Source organism: Panthera onca, chromosome A2 (genome assembly GCF_046562875.1).
Source record: "Panthera onca isolate mPanOnc1 chromosome A2, mPanOnc1 haplotype 2, whole genome shotgun sequence".
Lineage (NCBI taxonomy): Eukaryota > Metazoa > Chordata > Mammalia > Carnivora > Felidae > Panthera > Panthera onca.
Genome location: NC_138340.1, coordinates 129812856 through 129829513, shown reverse-complemented (window position 1 = coordinate 129829513; position 16658 = coordinate 129812856). Strand labels below are relative to the sequence as shown.

Sequence of the window (16658 nt, the reverse complement as noted above, 5' to 3'; positions counted from 1 at the left end):
TCCTTCATGCGGTACCACTTTACTACCTGCTCTTGTCATCTATTCCTCTCTTTTACTTTCCCTTTTTCTCCTGGAGTAAAGAGAAACAGTATTAAGCTTTGAACTGATTCAGACAAAAGAAGAGATGCTAAATGGCACTTGCACAGCCATTTCTTGAGTCTTGCTTCATTTCTGACCATGATTGTACTAGTAGGTGCTCAATGTTTTCCAAATTGCAGATCATGACTTATTAGTAGTTAATGAAATCAATTAATAGATCATCCAGCATTAAAAAAAAATAGAATAGATAATATGAGTTTACATTGCCCAGAGTTTTCATGAAACTTAAATTGTGTGTGTGTGTGTGTGTGTGTGTGTGTGTGTTGCAATGTATCAAATTTATTTTAATGTGGAGTACAGTTTAAAATAAATTTAGAAGCCAAATCGCTAAATGAAAACAAGCTTTAGTTATTCTAATCTATACTCTCCTCCTCTGCATCCTGTTAACTCATGGTGGGGATTGACTACTGTTATTAAGTTAAGCAATAAAATAACCAGGACAAATGGAAAGAGTTTGTATTAGTTTTCTTTTTGAGTAGCTGCTCTCATGATAACTGCTGATGCTAATTAAGTTGCCATAAGACCCACTCCTACTATCTGCTGAGTGACATTTACCTAAGAGGTCATATTAGTTCATGTGATAAATTCCAAGGTTTACTATAGGTGTTAGTAAGCTAACAAAACCAGTCAGTTTAGTTTTACATAAAGTCCAAATCCATTTCACCACTGCACATAAAAACTAACTAGTGAAGTCTTGGTAAGTTGCTTAAACTTTCTAAAATGAACTTTTCTCACCTGTAATATAAATATGCTATGGAAAGAATCTTCCTCATAGGGGTTAAACAAATGTATATGTATTCTAGGACTTAGTATTTATTAACTGCTGGTGATGATGGTATTGGTGATGCTGCTAACCGCAAGATTTGGCATCAAATATAATGACCCTCATCTGCCTAGAATTGGCTGTTTTCATTTGAAAATAGTGCAAGAATTTGATTAAATTGCTCCCCAACCAAATAAAGAGATTAGATTTTAGCACACCTAGAGGTTTGCATTCTGTTTTCAGTCCTATATTTTGAGACTCAAATGGCTTGAATCACTTCCAGAGAAGAGTGACCTGAATTGCTTTAAGGACATGGATTCCTTCAGTTTGGAGCAAAGACATAGGGACATGATGGCATAGTGGTCTTACAGAGGTGCTCTATGGTATATACATTACATTTATTCGTTTTTCTTTTTGTTCCCTAAAATAAAACTGGTGTAGATTGGAAAGAAGGAAATGCTCAGTTTAACATGAATGGAACAATCTGTTTACTTGTAGAGTTTTCAAAAATGTAATAGATTGACATATAAGGGACTGATCCAGTAGAGGATGGTAACATCAGTTAACCATGTTGTTGGGAGATACAGGGGCTTGGTGAGATGGTCGGGTGAGCACTGAAGTCTTTTTTCATTCTGAAATTGGACATCTGCCACTTTTAAAGTCTGGAAGGCTCTAGCCTGGACTAAGAGTGAAGGTAGTAAAGTCCAGGATAATACAGAATTTGTGGAAGGCAAAATCGTAGGCTTTAAAAGAGTGTATATGGGGACCATAGAGAACGTGAAGATCTCTTTTCTGTATTTTCTTGATATTGTATAATGATGTTCAATAAAATGTATTAAGATAAAATAATATACAATTATATTTTAAAACATTGTATTTTAAAAGCATAATGTGACATCTTGATGATAATCTGGGGATTTTAAGTCAAGGAGACTTTAGGAGAGGTTTGTGGTTTTAATTTTTTTTTAAGTATATTTATTTTTGAGGGACAGAGAGACAGCATGAGTGGGGGAAGGGAACAGAGAGAGAGAGACATGGGATTCGAAGCAGGCTCCAGGCTCTGAGTTGTTATTACAGAGCCTGATGTGGGGCTAAACCCCACGAACCGTGAGATCATGACTTGACCCGAAGTCGGACGCTTAACCGACTCAGACACCCAGGCGCCCTGAGGAGAGGTTTAACATAAAAACTCTTCTGTAGCCAGATTATTTAAAGATCACAGGGTTATCTTTTCCCAATACAGCAAAAATCTTTATCGATAAGTCTCTTGCCTCTGGGAAAGGCATCCACAGATATTTGACAGTGCTCACTTTGGAGCAATGGGAAGATTGAACAGGTTTGAAACTTTGTCTGATGGTAATTTTATTTGATATTTCCTTCCTCGTGACCAATAATTAATTCATCAAGGTAGGTTAGCACAGTTTTCCTGACATCACAGAGTAGTTATGGATAATATATTCAAATGCCAGATATAATGGGTATGAAAATGTCATATCTTAAGACATACTTTACAGATGTGTAATCAGTAAAATTTTATAGCATCCTCATAAGCTGAAGGTTTTAACTTCAGTTCCAAGTCTTGGGCTCCTGATATCAAACTTTCTAGTACTTTATATATTCTGGCTTCTGTGAAGTTCAAACCTAACTTGTTTTTTCAAGAATGAAATGACAGCCTTATAATATGATCTACATATTCTTACCTGGTGTTTTAAGTATTCACACTGAACAACAGTAGACCTGAATCCTGCAGCCAAGTACTGGGGCAGAGTTACTCTTATCAATAAAATAAAGGCCACTCTCTTGTTATGCTTATTTCAAAATGTAATCATTTTGTGTAAAAGCTCTCTGACGCTTCTCCATTGTCTATACCAGGGTGAAATGAAACAGACACATCTGCCATCGTTAGTTGACATTCTCTCCACAAATTAGCAGCTAGCATCATGACATTGTAGAAGTCTTTCTGAGCATACTCAGATACTGCCATTTTAAGTATCTTCAGAAAGTAGATGTGCTTTTACCCAGTTTATTTTCTGTTTGGAATTGCCCTCTTGGTTTCAGGTGAAAATATACAACAGTGTATTCAACAAGATATTGAAGAATTGAGAAATGACTAATTTAATAGTCATTATATCACAGTTCTCTCAAAACATTATTGAGAAAACTTGATAGAAGTGTCTACAAATTTTTATGCTAATGTTTATCTTTTATTGTTTATTGTGTTCTATTATGTGTATTATGTCTATTATATCTATTATGTCTCTTAATGCTTATCTCCTTTATTAATTTTTAAGTACATCTTCAAAACTGACCCTTAAATTATTTGCTACAATGTACTTCTTTACTCTGCAAACCTATATTATATTCATATTAAACAACCTTTTTTTTAAATAATGTTTTTATTTTATTTATTTCTGAGAGAGAGAGGGATTGTGAGAGAGAGAGAGAGAGAGAGAGAGCGCGAACATGAGCGGGAGAGGGACAGAGAGAGAGGGAGGCACAGAATCTAAAGCAGGCTCCATGCTCTGAGCTGTCAGCACAAAGCCCGACACGGGGCTCCAACCAGTAAACCAGGAAATCATGACCCGAGCCAAAGTCGGATGCTTAACCCACTGAGCCACCCAGGCACTCCCTCATTTTAATAATCTTAATGAAACCTTTCTTCTTGAGAGAGCATAGTGGTGAGAAAGTAGAGAACACCTAGAATGAGTATCCTATTTGTGTGAATCAGGATTTCTACAAATACTCTTTCCTATTTTAATTTGAGTTCAAGGTCTCACTTAGATATAAATGATACAGGACAATTTCTTTTTTTCTATTCTCTGAAGAAAGTGATACCTGTGAGATCTCATTAGAACTGTGTCTGGTATTGTAGAAAGCATAGTCCATGTAAATGAGACACATTATTTTTTTCCCCTGGTTTTCCTGTATCTATTTTTGTACTTATATACTTATTAAAGTCTATGTAAAATATTCGTGAAATTTCTGAAAGAGAAATGCAATTGGCAATGAAAATTGAAGTAGGTTAGTCTTAAATTCAAAGACATAGACCTTAATTTTATATTACATTTGGGTTTTTATGTACAAACTTCTCAGAATACCTACAGTCTCTTTCATTTATTTGCCTTTTGGGGAGAGAGTGGAGAGCTGCAGTAATATTTTCACCCTCTGTGATTTCATGGGAGATGTATTTTTCAAAATATCTGAAATGAAAATAATGGGCAAATTATGAACTCTCCTAAAACTGAGCATGAAGGTTGTGTGCCTGAGTGTATGCTTGTGAGGGTCTTGAGTGTGTGTGTGTGTGTGTGTGTGTGTGTGTGTGTATGGTGTTTCAGACTAGGGAAGACCTGACTGAGAGGGTGGGGTACAGAGTGTGCTTAATTCACTTTCCTTTTTTATTTTCCACTTCTCATATGTTCAGCTATGGATGACTAGGGATACGATGGGAGACTAGGGTTTGGCTACAGAGGGAGACAAGATTGAAAGATGGAGAACTAGTATTTGTAGCCTTATAAATTAGTCCTGGTGTTTTAAATTTGACCTTGTCATTTTCTCTTGGATAGTAGTGTCTGCCAAAATATTTGTTAGAAACAAATAAGGTTTGATTTCTACCCATATTTCCAGTTTTCTTTCTGAGGCCAACTCTAGCTTTTTTCCTTCCTGAGAACTTTCTCCTAGTTACACAGCACTCTGATGCTATTCAAATCCTTTAGCTTATTGTCATCTCTACACTATCCCTAGCTTATCTCAGCATTCCTCTGCTCTTTAATTGGAAGATCGTGTAAAGATAGTCTTAGTTGTCAGAATCCTTTCTGAGGCCCTTTATAATAACCTATATCCCCCAAATACATGTAAGCTATCCTCATGCCTATACTGTTTTTATTAACCTGCACTGCATTTGCTAGATTTACTTGTTGTCACCTACCTATAGATGATAAATGTTGTCAGGTCAGGGAATTTGTCTATCACAGTCAATATCAAATCTCTAGTAGTTAATAATGGGTCTAGCACTTAGTAGATCCTCAGTAAATGAAGAGTGCATGGATAAAATTCATGGATGAATGAAAACATGGGCCACTTCTTGCTTTTCTGTTCAGTAACTTTGCTGTATTATTTTCCAAATCTTATTTCTCAGAAGGAATTCTACCATACCAATGATTCATTAAAAAATAACCAAGGTGGGCATATCATTTGGAATTAGAACATTGTTTACCATAGCGACTTTCAAATATTTGCAAGTAAAATTTAGTATTCACTGAATACTGAGAACCTTCTTTACACTTAAAATTATTTCTTCATGCCAGTTTAATTACATAGAAACTTATTAACCTGTGGACGTGTTCGTTTTGTTTGTTTGTTTTACCAAACTACCTTGCTTCTTCTCCTGGAAAGTATGTATGATGAACTTCCAAATAGGCATCTGTACATCTTAATTACATTGATAAGTTTGACAGTGTCAAGTTTTTATTTAATATTTTTTGTTGTCCCATTTTCAACAAACTGTGTCATCTAACCTCTCTTAAATAATTCCGTTCTCCTAGAGCGAAATTCATTTATTAGAATTCCTCAGAACCAATACACAAATTCCATTTCATAAATTTACTCCTCAGAAGCCAAGGTTTATGACACAAGACATGCGATCCAACAAAGATTAACTCCGTCAGAACACACTGACTGCTGAGTCTCTTAAGATGTTGGCGGTAGTGCTCCAGTACTGGCAAGGATGGGGATGATGGCAAAGCAGCGAAAGGAAAATGTTTCTCCCTCAATCCTTACTTTTAAAGCAGGATTCTCCTTCCAAGGTCAGAGTTACTGTGTATGATATTATCATCTGGGAGTCAGAAAGAGGGTTAAACAGGTAATTGACCATCTTGTACTTTTCTGTGATGGGATTGAAAAACAAGAGCTTTATACGTTGGGACTGTGAAGTGGATGCATGGGAACAATCACAAGAAAGTCTTTTAAAAGTCCCTAAAAGTACTTTACATCCAGTGAGTACTTCATGAGTATACTTACTTTAAAACTTTTATTTGTAAGAATATGTGCAGGTTTTTGTCGCTGTTATTGTTGATAAACGAGTGCTCATTTTTCTGTCTTGGGTAAATGCTAACTGGAAGTTGACAGATAGGGTCCCTTTATATTTAATTCCTCATGCAAAACTGAGTTAAAATGTTATAAAGAAACATGTTGATGGAGATAGATAGAAGATAATAGGCATAATTAATGAATCTGGCATATTATTGATGGGTTGTTCCTCCCCCAAAATATTATCTGATAGTTATTTTTGTGAGTTGTGCATGCTTAAAAAAGTACCTGAATGTTATTATTTGCCGTGATGTTGTATATTTGGTTTTTCTGCTCTGTTATTATATTGTTCTCTTAGGAAAGAAAATTACTCAACTTCTCTGAGGCTGTTCTATAAAATGAGAGTGTGAATACTGTACTACTGGAAATTTCATGAAAATTGAATTTATATATATTGTATATAAATATATATACACACACAGACACACAGACACACACACAGACAAGAGAGGGAGTAAGCATATTCATCAGTATACCTGACATACTAAGATGGCAAATGTTCATTTTTTTCCATATCCTTTCTCCTTAAGAATCGGAGTAGATTTCTTAGGATCCTAGCAAATTGTTAGTTGGGCACATGCTCAGCATTCAGTAAATATTTCTCTTATTCCTTCCTAATTTTCATCTTGCTATTCAAGTATATATTAATGCATGTTTATTCAACTATAATAATATGCTAATAATATATTAATTGCTAAGCATTTTATGTGCCAGAAAAATATCTCAAGCATTATATTATCACTTTTGGACTGAGCCTGTACTGAGACACAAATAATCCATTGGACAGAAACCCTAAATGCCCTCACCCTCACACAGTTGTTTTTGATTTAGTTCCTCTTTTCAGTGCAATCTGTTAATTGTTATATATTTTTATAGATAAAGATTTTGTTCATAGAAAGAAATGAATGTTTTCTTCTATTTTTATTCCTTTTCTATATCATAACCCTTGTTTGAAGGAGTTTTAAGCTCAAAGGTTTGAATTGGATAGTTAAAATTTCGTAGTTATATAAATTCATGCATTCTGTTTGTAAATGTATTTTAATCTCTGATAAAATAAATAATTTAATATGAAAATTATATAATGGAATGTTGGTTTATTGATTAATTGACTAGTAAACAGGAAAAGGCACCCTAGATGACTTAAACTTCTCTTGGAGACATGTTTTCTTGTTCTTTATTGAATATGTGACTGGTCTCTGAAACTATTATTAAAAGGATGTTTGCCAGAGGTATCCAACTTTGATCTGAATTCTAATAATAAATTTCATCTTTATAAAGTATTCTTTTGAAGAACTCCTTTGGTGTGTTTGACCATATTGCTTTAATAGTGGCAACTCTCATGGTTTAAGAACTATTTGTCTTTACCAGCCCTGAATCTGGTACCACAAATGACAGAGAGATTTTTTATTATTATTATTATTATTATTATTATTATTATTATTATACTCTCATGCTCTCAATGCTAGGATTAGGATGGTCAATTTATGTCCTAAGCTTACTCCACTATTTGTTCCAGTGGCTAATAAACATTATAAATGGATATTGCAATTGGATTTTGAATCAATAACTTCAGGCACTGAACCATATGTTTTAATGAGAAGCTGGATTTTCCTTACATTGGTCACATAGTACTATTAGTTTTTTTTATGATATATTAGAGTCGGAAAAGATAAATATAAACACACAAAATGCCATGAGGTCTTCAAATTCCGTTATAGTTCATTCTTCTGAAAGACTTGCCAAGGTCAACCATAACTCTGTGTGCTATGCTTTGTTACTTTGGGCCACTCTGCAATTATTTTGAAATCATATATGGTATTTTCTCTGAATTTATTACTTATTTGAATACCTCAGTTTGCTCTTAAGAGAAAGTTGTATTGATATATCTGTGATGTACCTAACCCCTTAGTTGGTATTGACTGTATGGCTAATTCCAAAGATAGCTTTAGGAGCCCTCTGATGTGTATATAAAGTGAATCAGAATAGTAAATTCAAATCTCTATGGGCCTATTTTCAGTAGGAATAAAAATCAATTGTGTTCTGGTTTATATGATCTTCTTACCTGAGCCTACTGAATGCTTACTACTCAATTCAAGAGCACCTTTGTTATATAATTAATAAAATGTTTAGGATAGATTTTGGAAATAATCTATATTTCACTGCAATATTCTTTTTTAAACATTTATCTTTTAATGATTTTTCTTAGGACTGGTTATATGGATTATGACTTTCAGAATTAACTCTGATTTTGTCATTTTATTCCTGTGTACAAATGGTATTTTTATTTTTCCCTTGCTTCAGAGGAATAAGATAAATCAAAGTGGTAGTCACCATTAATAATAGATAGAGCCCTCATTTTACAAATGAACACACAGAAGCAGCCACTATTGTGTTGAAACTGGAATCAGTTTTTTTTTCCAGAGCTCCATGGTGCTGATTAGTGCATTTTGATTCTAGGCATGGTTCTTTCATTCCACTAACATATTGCCATGATCCCAAGCAATGACCTAGTTAACAATGTATTAGTCAGGGTAAAATGATATAGAATAGGGACTGTAGAACTAAGGGTGAGAATATTACCATCTGAGAATGTGGTGGAAGAGATCATTGTAGTTTATGACCATTTGGGATGCTTGATATGGTAAACATATCTGGCAACTATACACTTAAAAAAAACTTTTACTTATTTATTATACTTTGTTGGGAAGTATACTTATTTATTATACTTTGTTGTGTGGGAAGGAGAGTATTAGAGAAAGGGAGAGAGAGAGAGAGAGAGAGAGAGAGCGCGCAGAGAGATTGGATCAAAGAAAATGCAGCCGCAATTTAATCACTGTTCATTGTTACCTATCTCCTAGACTGCCAACATTGGGATGAAGCTGAAGATTTTGTTTAATAGTGATATATACAATAAAATTTTTTTTCCTGACACTTGTGGCAGCTGTGAGGTATTTCATTGGATTTTTCCCTTGCTTTAGCAAACACATACTTTTAAACCTTTCATTGTTTTTATTGTTAGCTTTATTAGTTAATGACATATCTCTTCTGATTTTTTCATGTGAAAGAATAATCTATAAAATTTTAAATTTTTTGCTCATAGTTGGTAGACATGACTCTCGATTTAACCAGTTTAGGTATAGATTCAGGCTGGTGTGTGCGTGCGTGTGTGTGTGTGTGTGTGTGTGTGTGTGTGTGTGTGTGTTAAAGCCCATAATAAATTTGAATTAAATTCTCATATCAAAGTATAATAAGTAAAACCTTTTAGAGCAAGAATAAAACATGATATTTTGAGTATTGTTATTCTGTGAAAGTATAGATTGAAACTGGGACTCTTACTAGGTAACCTAATTAACACATACTTATGACAGCAGTGATATATAACCAGTATGTAATCCAGTAGAATATAAGTCTCTTAAGTGGTGGGAAATATGTCCTGTTCACTTCTGTTTTTCCAGTGACGAATAGCCATACAGTAAATATTTATAGAGGATAACCAAAGAAATTACAGTTTAACAAATAGACTAAGGAATTATAATTTTAAACTTATGCTTGCTGATATGTAATTTTGCTTAAAAACCTTTTATCTAATTAAAATAAAATTTTAAGAATTAAAACAAGTATCAAAAGATAGATAGAGGCACCATAAATGGATTTCATTTCTTTCTAGGCAAAATTGTCAGCACATGACTGGCAGCATATTGTTGATTACCTTTGCTAACAAAGACACATTTTGCTCTGCATTGTTTTCATACATCACTTGTATTCAACGGGGCATGCTTATCTTCAGAAGATTTGAATTTTATTACCTAGTATAAATTATAAAGCATATAATTATTTTTTTTTAATTTTTTTTAACGTTTATTTATTTTTGAGACAGAGAGACAGAGAGACAGAGCATGAACAGGGGAGGGCCAGAGAGAGAGGGAGACACAGAATCTGAAACGGGCTCCAGGCTCTGAGCTGTCAGCACAGAGCCCGACGCGGGGCTCGAACTCACGGACTGTGAGATCATGACCTGAGCCGAAGTCGGACGCTTAACCGACCGAGCCACCCAGGCGCCCCAAGCATATAATTATTTTAAAATCATTCTTGTAAAGGGTTGCCTGGGTGGCTCAGTCAGCTGAGCATCCGGCTTACGATTTCGCCTCAGGTCAAGATTCCAGGATCATGGGATTGAGCCCCGCATTGGGCTCTGTGCTGGGCCTGAAGCCTGCTTGAGATTCTCTCTTTCTCTTTCTCTTCCTCTGCCCCTACCCTGCTTGTGCACATGTGCTGTCTCTCAAATCAAATTTTAAAAATTTTTAAATATTTTTGTGAAAAAGTGTTTTTCTCCATACAAGGTGAGAAGATCCGTTGACATTCACAGAGGTATAAACTTTAGAGTTTTATTTGTTATAGGTAAAGTTTGCCATTGCATCCATATAGTATCACCAAAGTGTAAGTTACATGCTTTGAGTATTCTGACTAGTGCTTAATTTTATGTGAGGTTTAGAAGGAAATGCTGTTCTTGTTATTGAAGCAAATGTCTTTTTACTCTCATTGGCAATTTAGATTAAATTTTAAGGAAGTAAATAGGATCATGATTTGCTTTGAGCATCTGTATTTATTTGGCTGTAACAAAAATACTTCATTTCATTGTCCACTGTTAGGTAACTATTCAGAGTGCTTATTTGCTACAATTTTTCTAAGAAAAATGTAGCTTGAAATGCATTTTAAGCTTTCTGCTATGTTTGTTATAGTTTTTTGGGCAGATAGGTTTAAAAGCAACATACAAGATACCTGAGCAAGTTCTTGCTGACCTATGCAATACCTGCCTCCTAATAGGTCATATTTCAGCTCCTATATTTTTGACAAATAGCCTGGCTCTAAAAAGCTCTGTCCATGGTGGTGAAACATCTCATGATGTATGAGCATGCCTTCCTGATAAATTCTAATGTCAGCCTCTGTCTGATAGTGATTCATCAGATTGCAAAATTTGTATTTGGGAAACACATTGAATTAGCAAGTTTTATATTTTCGATGTGTTAAAATTAACACAGTTTGTCCTTTTGTTTTAAAGAGTTCATAACAATTACCTTCCACTTTGTCAAAAACAGCAGGATTTAATTAGAAACTGTCAAGGCTATCATAAAAGCAAATGTCTGCATTAACAAATAAATTGATATGGCTACGGGCTGGAAATGTTCACAGACCAGTGACATGTTGATAACATGCAGCAAGCTATTGTAAGAAAAGTTAAACACTTCATTATGAACAGGCAAAGCAGCAATTAACATGGAAGCCTTATTGCTTTGTAGAGGTAAGCGATTTGCCTATAAAAAGTATGGCTTATTATCTTAGAAGGTTTTTATTGTTTCAGGATATTTCTTTTGTACACAAATGCATTTATTTTTTAGGACTGTGGGTCTTTGTTTGGAAATATGACTTAAAACCCTGAAAGTCTTTGGTTATTTTCTCCAAGTGAAATCTTTATATTTCCTATTTTAGATCTTTAAATGATTAGTAATGTTTTTGGCACTTCAGTGATTTTTTTAAGCTGTATTTTTTAGGTGTCTTAAATATAGTCATAGAGAACTAAATCTTTTCCCTTTACTCTAAATTAGTCTTTGAAGCTTTTTCTGTTTATTATCAAAACTATCCTCTTAAATTTTGTTACACTCTGGAATTATCTGATTTATGTCATTTTTTGTATGGTGGTAAACAAAATAAAAGGGAGAATTTTATAAAATTGAACCTGATAACCATACTCTACCAAATATCTAATATGTTTAAAGTAAAATTTTAAAATCCTACTCTTGGAATATCCTAGTCTTCTAAAATTCTAAAACTTATGGTCATCCTGGGGAAAGAACCATTCACTCTGATCATAGCAGATTTCAAGTCAGCACCAACCAGGTAAGTTGCTATGCAAGTATATAAACCTCCCTCTTTTGGGTTCTTGTGTACAACGTGTTTGGTTGTTAGATTTGAAACACAGCAAATTATTATATCATTTTCTTCTTACTGCAGTGAAGCACATTAAATATTCAGAATCAGAGATTTGAAAATTAGACCTAAATCCTAAGTCCTGCCAAAATTTGGCAATATTTTCTGCAAAGCAAGCAGCTTACAGTTGAGGTACTACTAATTATTAAAATAAAATTTTCAGTTCCTCAGATATTGGATTTACATTATGTGAACTTAACAATTAAATCCACTCCAAAAGTTGCTTGTTAAGAAAGTATTTAAGTGATTGCATAATATCCCTGAGGATTTGTTTCTGTCAATAAAGGGTTAAATAGAGTGTTGTTGTTGTTGTTGTTGTTGTTGTTGTTGTTATTGCCTTTCAATACAGATAAAATGTCCTAAATTCATTCTTGTACATTACAAATATGTAATTACAGAACCCAATAAAAGTGCTTTGCATTCCAAATTTCATTATAGAAAAACACTTTTAAAAAATGCTGTCATTTAAATGACACTTGATCAGGTGACATTTCCCAGAAATTATTCTTTATTTAGAAACAAAACAAGACAAAAGCAATTGATTTTAATCCAAAATGTATTTTTTTTCTTATAAAAGAGACCCACATACTCACTGTGTCTACTCTACAGAATTTGTCCATTTTATTACACCACGTGTCAATTTAAGTTATCTAGTCACTGCAAAAACTCGTGGCTAATATGTGTAATACAACACAGGAGGAGGTATTGCTCAGTTCAACTACTCTTATATACTTAAAAAAAATACAGAAATGTTTTTGTCCACTTTAACTGTAGTCCAGACATAAAAGTTACATGAAAGTTCTAGAAAATGGAATTATTTTATTTGGTTGCCACAGTACCCTTTGAAGCCAGGTAATTAAAATGCTGAACTTGTACATATTTCCCTTGGTCAGGAGCAGCATTGGTGAAGCTTAAACTTCTTTCTAGAAATATTTCTCTGCTTTTGTCTTTTTTCAAGCATAGGTGCAGTCTTAAGATTTTCTTTGAAGTAGGTTTACTTAGTTGTTTTTAGGACATATTTGTTGGCACACCTATAACAGTTGCTTTCACTTCCAGTGCTGTGCTTTTTTCTTTGCCTGCTTCCCAGAGGTTGATTAGAGGAGGATAAAGCTCACTGAATGCAAAGGTTGGTTTCTGTAAGTAATTCCTCACATAGCTATGTCCACCATCACAGTTCATGTCTTGGGAGAGGCAACTGAAAAGATATATCACACCAATAATCCCCAGAAAGCCTCCAAGGCAGGCCATAAATGTGGTGGTGTTACTCTTTTCATATTCTTTTTGATCAGGGTCCAAACCTTTTGTGGTGACATTTACACATTGTTTTCTGGTTTTTTGATAGATGGTGGGGATATCAATACAAATTTTATACTCCGTTGATGGGTTCAGATGAGTAAGATTATATACCTTGACATCAGATGGTATTCGAGCACTTTGGGCAGCATGAGCATTTTCAGTCTTGACAAAGGCTGTCCACTTAACACTGGATTTGAGAATTTTAGAACTTGCTTTCCAAGACACCAGAACTGAATTGGCCTGAACATCTTTTATTTTAATATTTAAGGATTCATTGTTATCCTGGGGAAAAGAACCATCCACTTTGATCATAACAGACTTCAAGTCAGCACCAACAAGGTTAGTTGCTATACAAGTATATAAACCCCCTTCTGTTGGGGTTATGTCATTTATATCTAGTGTGCCTTCAGAATGGACATAGAACTTGTCTTTCAGAGTATTAGGTAAGAGTTTTTGACCAGAAGGTGTTATCCAGTAGATTTCAGGCTGTGGCTCTGCAGTAGCTCTACAATGCAAGGAGACATAGCTCCCAGTGTCTAAATCCAGATTAGAAGGAAAGCTCTCAGGAGCTATAAGAGGGAGACATATTTCCATCATTTCTCTGAAATGCACCTGCCGAACATTTTGTCCTTGGAATTCAGGTGGGTCCACACAAAACAGTGAGTCTGGCTCCATAAATCGAATGTTGGTTTTGTTCATATTAATCCAGCGGATGACACAATCACACCTGATAGGATTGCTGTGTATGCTGATCTCCTTGAGGTTTGGCAGAGACTCAATTGTACCATGGTACAGGGCACTAAGGGCATTACTGTTAAGCATGAGTGATTCCAGCTTGGGTAGTCTGAAAAATGCATTTGGGTGAATGTAAGACAACCTGGGGTTGTTTGTAGCTTCTATTTTTCTTAAATCTGGCAGGTTATCCACCGCAAGACTGTCGATGGAAATCAGCTCAGGCATATTATTTATTCCCAACTCTTTTAAGTGTAGCATATTGCTGAAATCACCCCTCCGTATTCTATTAATGGGATTTTTATTTAGATCCAGGAATTTGAGGTTTATAGCTTTTTGGAGAGCAACATGGGGCACTTTAATAAGCCTGTTGTCATAAAAAGAGATGCTTTCTAAGTTTTCAAGTCCAACCAAGGCATTATCTGGTATTTCCGTGAGGTTTATACCAGCTATAACCAGGCTGCGAAGATTGATAAGCGGCTTAAAGTTCATGTCTTTGATTCTGATGATTGGATTTTCCCCAATCATCAGAATCTCCAGATTGGGAAGAGCATCAAACCACTTACTGTTGATCATCTGCAGTCTATTTGAGTTGAGATGAAGTCGAAGAAGATTATGTAGGCCAATAAAGGCTCCGGGTGAAATTGTAGAAAGCAAGTTGTGATTAATATAGAGTTCTTGTAAGTTGCTCAGTCCAGACAGACATTTTTCAGGCAGCTCAGTTAGTTTGTTTTCCTCTAAATACACAGAAAGAAGCTGAGGCATCTTTTTTACATTAATATTGGTGACTGAGGATAAATTGTTTTGAGATAAGTCCAGGCCAGTAAGGTTTACTGGAAAGTCTATGGAGTATTCAATTTTTGCAATATTGTTAGTCTGTAGGAGCAGAATCTGTGTGTCAGCAGGCAATCTGGCTGGGAAACTCGAAAGACCTAAATCATTACAATCCACTGTAGATGCTTCCATATAAATGGATCTGGGTGTAAACCAAGGCCTGATTTCACATGTACATAATTGTGGGCAATCCGCTTTTTTATCTACAGCTTGTACTAGTGTAGTGATAGCGAGGCCAAGTAGCACATGAATTCGGAGTGGCATGTCCTTCATCTTAGCTTTCTTCTTCAGAAATTTAATGGGCCCTTAAGGATTCCACAGTCACTGCGAGTAAGTTCAGTAAGAGCTGATTGATAAGGAAAATAGGTGCATTTGTCAAATGATGAATGCCATAAAACCACAAAGTTTTTCTTCATGGAAATAAGTGCTCGTGTCACAATTGTCTTGTCCAGAGATGTCATGCATATTGGAAAACAGACCACTATCTCCTCTATGATAGAATACTGATACACTTTCTGAAGATGGAGGATGTATAGATGGTCACAGGAAATTGAGCAATTCATTTATTTAGGAGTGTGATATTCACATCCCATGCTTGTTCAGTACTTGCGGGAATAGCAGCATGATGCTGACTATAATAAAATAGAACATAAAAGAAAAAAGAGAAGAACAATTAGTCCAAAGGAAAAAAAGATACCATAATTAATACCCATAAAATACCATGATTGATTAACTAATTATGATTATCTTACATATAATTTTTTTTTAGTTTACAATTAACTCAATATGTTTTGATGACTTTGTCCTTTTTATGACTATCCTTGGCCCAGACATTGGACAGGCTGAGAAATCAAGTCTTTAGAAGGCTGAAGTTATATTAAACACAGTGAATATGCTTCCAGAATTTTTCTGTTACTTCCCATCTTTACTTGTTTATACCTGGGAATTTTGTTTATTATATTTGTCATTCTCTTTCATAATTAGTTGTAGGGAAAAAGAAGAGCCTTTCAAAGATGATGGCTTGCTTTTTTCTCCTAGAGGAGCAAAATTAAATGGTTACAAATAAATAATACTGTTCAATTACAATTAAATGAGCTAGCCTGTGGTTCCTCGGGTTCCCAAGAGACAAAATTTAGAAACAAATTATGAAATGAACTAGAAGTAGTGGGATTTAGCCAGATTTCCCATTGACATTCATGTTTCTCTCCATAGTCTCCTTTGTATAAAGTGACTTGAATTTTTCAGTATTTGGAAGCGATTAAGTCTAATTTGCCATGGATGTACCTGTAGATTGTCATTCTTTACTGACATTCAGATTAACGTTTGGCTGTTTTCTTTTTCCCTGAAAATAACTTACATCCCATTAGTCACTAAAAATGAAAAAGTAACTTTATTACATGAGGAAAACAGGCACTTAGATATTCCATCTTTTAAGTGGATACTCGTGTCTTTATCACATAAAAATAAGCAATCCAAAATTAGGTTGTAGTTTTGATATGTGCTGTGTTTTAAAATACCACACTGCTTTTAGATGTATACTCCATCAGTTGGACTGTGGGTGAACTCTTCCTGTAACTAGAGCATGCCTGCACTCCTCATTCTGGGGCTTTTTGCCTCCCAGAAATAGTGGTCTTCTGAATGATGATTTTGTAAATACTGTTATTTCTTTCATCTCTGCCCAGTATTGACATTCATATTGGCATGTTGACTTGCTCTAAGATGGGTGTTTCTATGAGAGAGATAAATATATTTGGAAATGCAGTCTCTACAGAGAGAGAGAAACATGTTTTTAAGTTAAAAAAATTGTTTTTTAAAATTATAAACAATTTACAGTTAACAGTCATACCTAATTTTCCTCTTATCC

The 16658-nt window shown here is 34.7% G+C and overlaps 2 protein-coding genes across 9 annotated transcripts in view; one reads left to right on the top strand and one right to left on the bottom strand.

The window, feature by feature from the left end:
• IMMP2L (inner mitochondrial membrane peptidase subunit 2) overlaps positions 1-16658 on the top strand; it is an 886893-nt gene that overhangs the window by 418055 nt on the left and 452180 nt on the right. The window lies entirely within an intron of this gene.
• The window catches only part of LRRN3 (leucine rich repeat neuronal 3), a 37655-nt gene continuing 33427 nt past the window's right edge, over positions 12431-16658 (bottom strand). The window contains exon 2 of the mRNA XM_060632888.3: positions 12431-15426. Within this exon, the coding sequence (XP_060488871.1) occupies positions 12941-15067 (2127 nt within the window). The 5' untranslated portion in view covers positions 15068-15426 and the 3' untranslated portion in view covers positions 12431-12940. The remainder of the gene's footprint in view (positions 15427-16658) is intronic.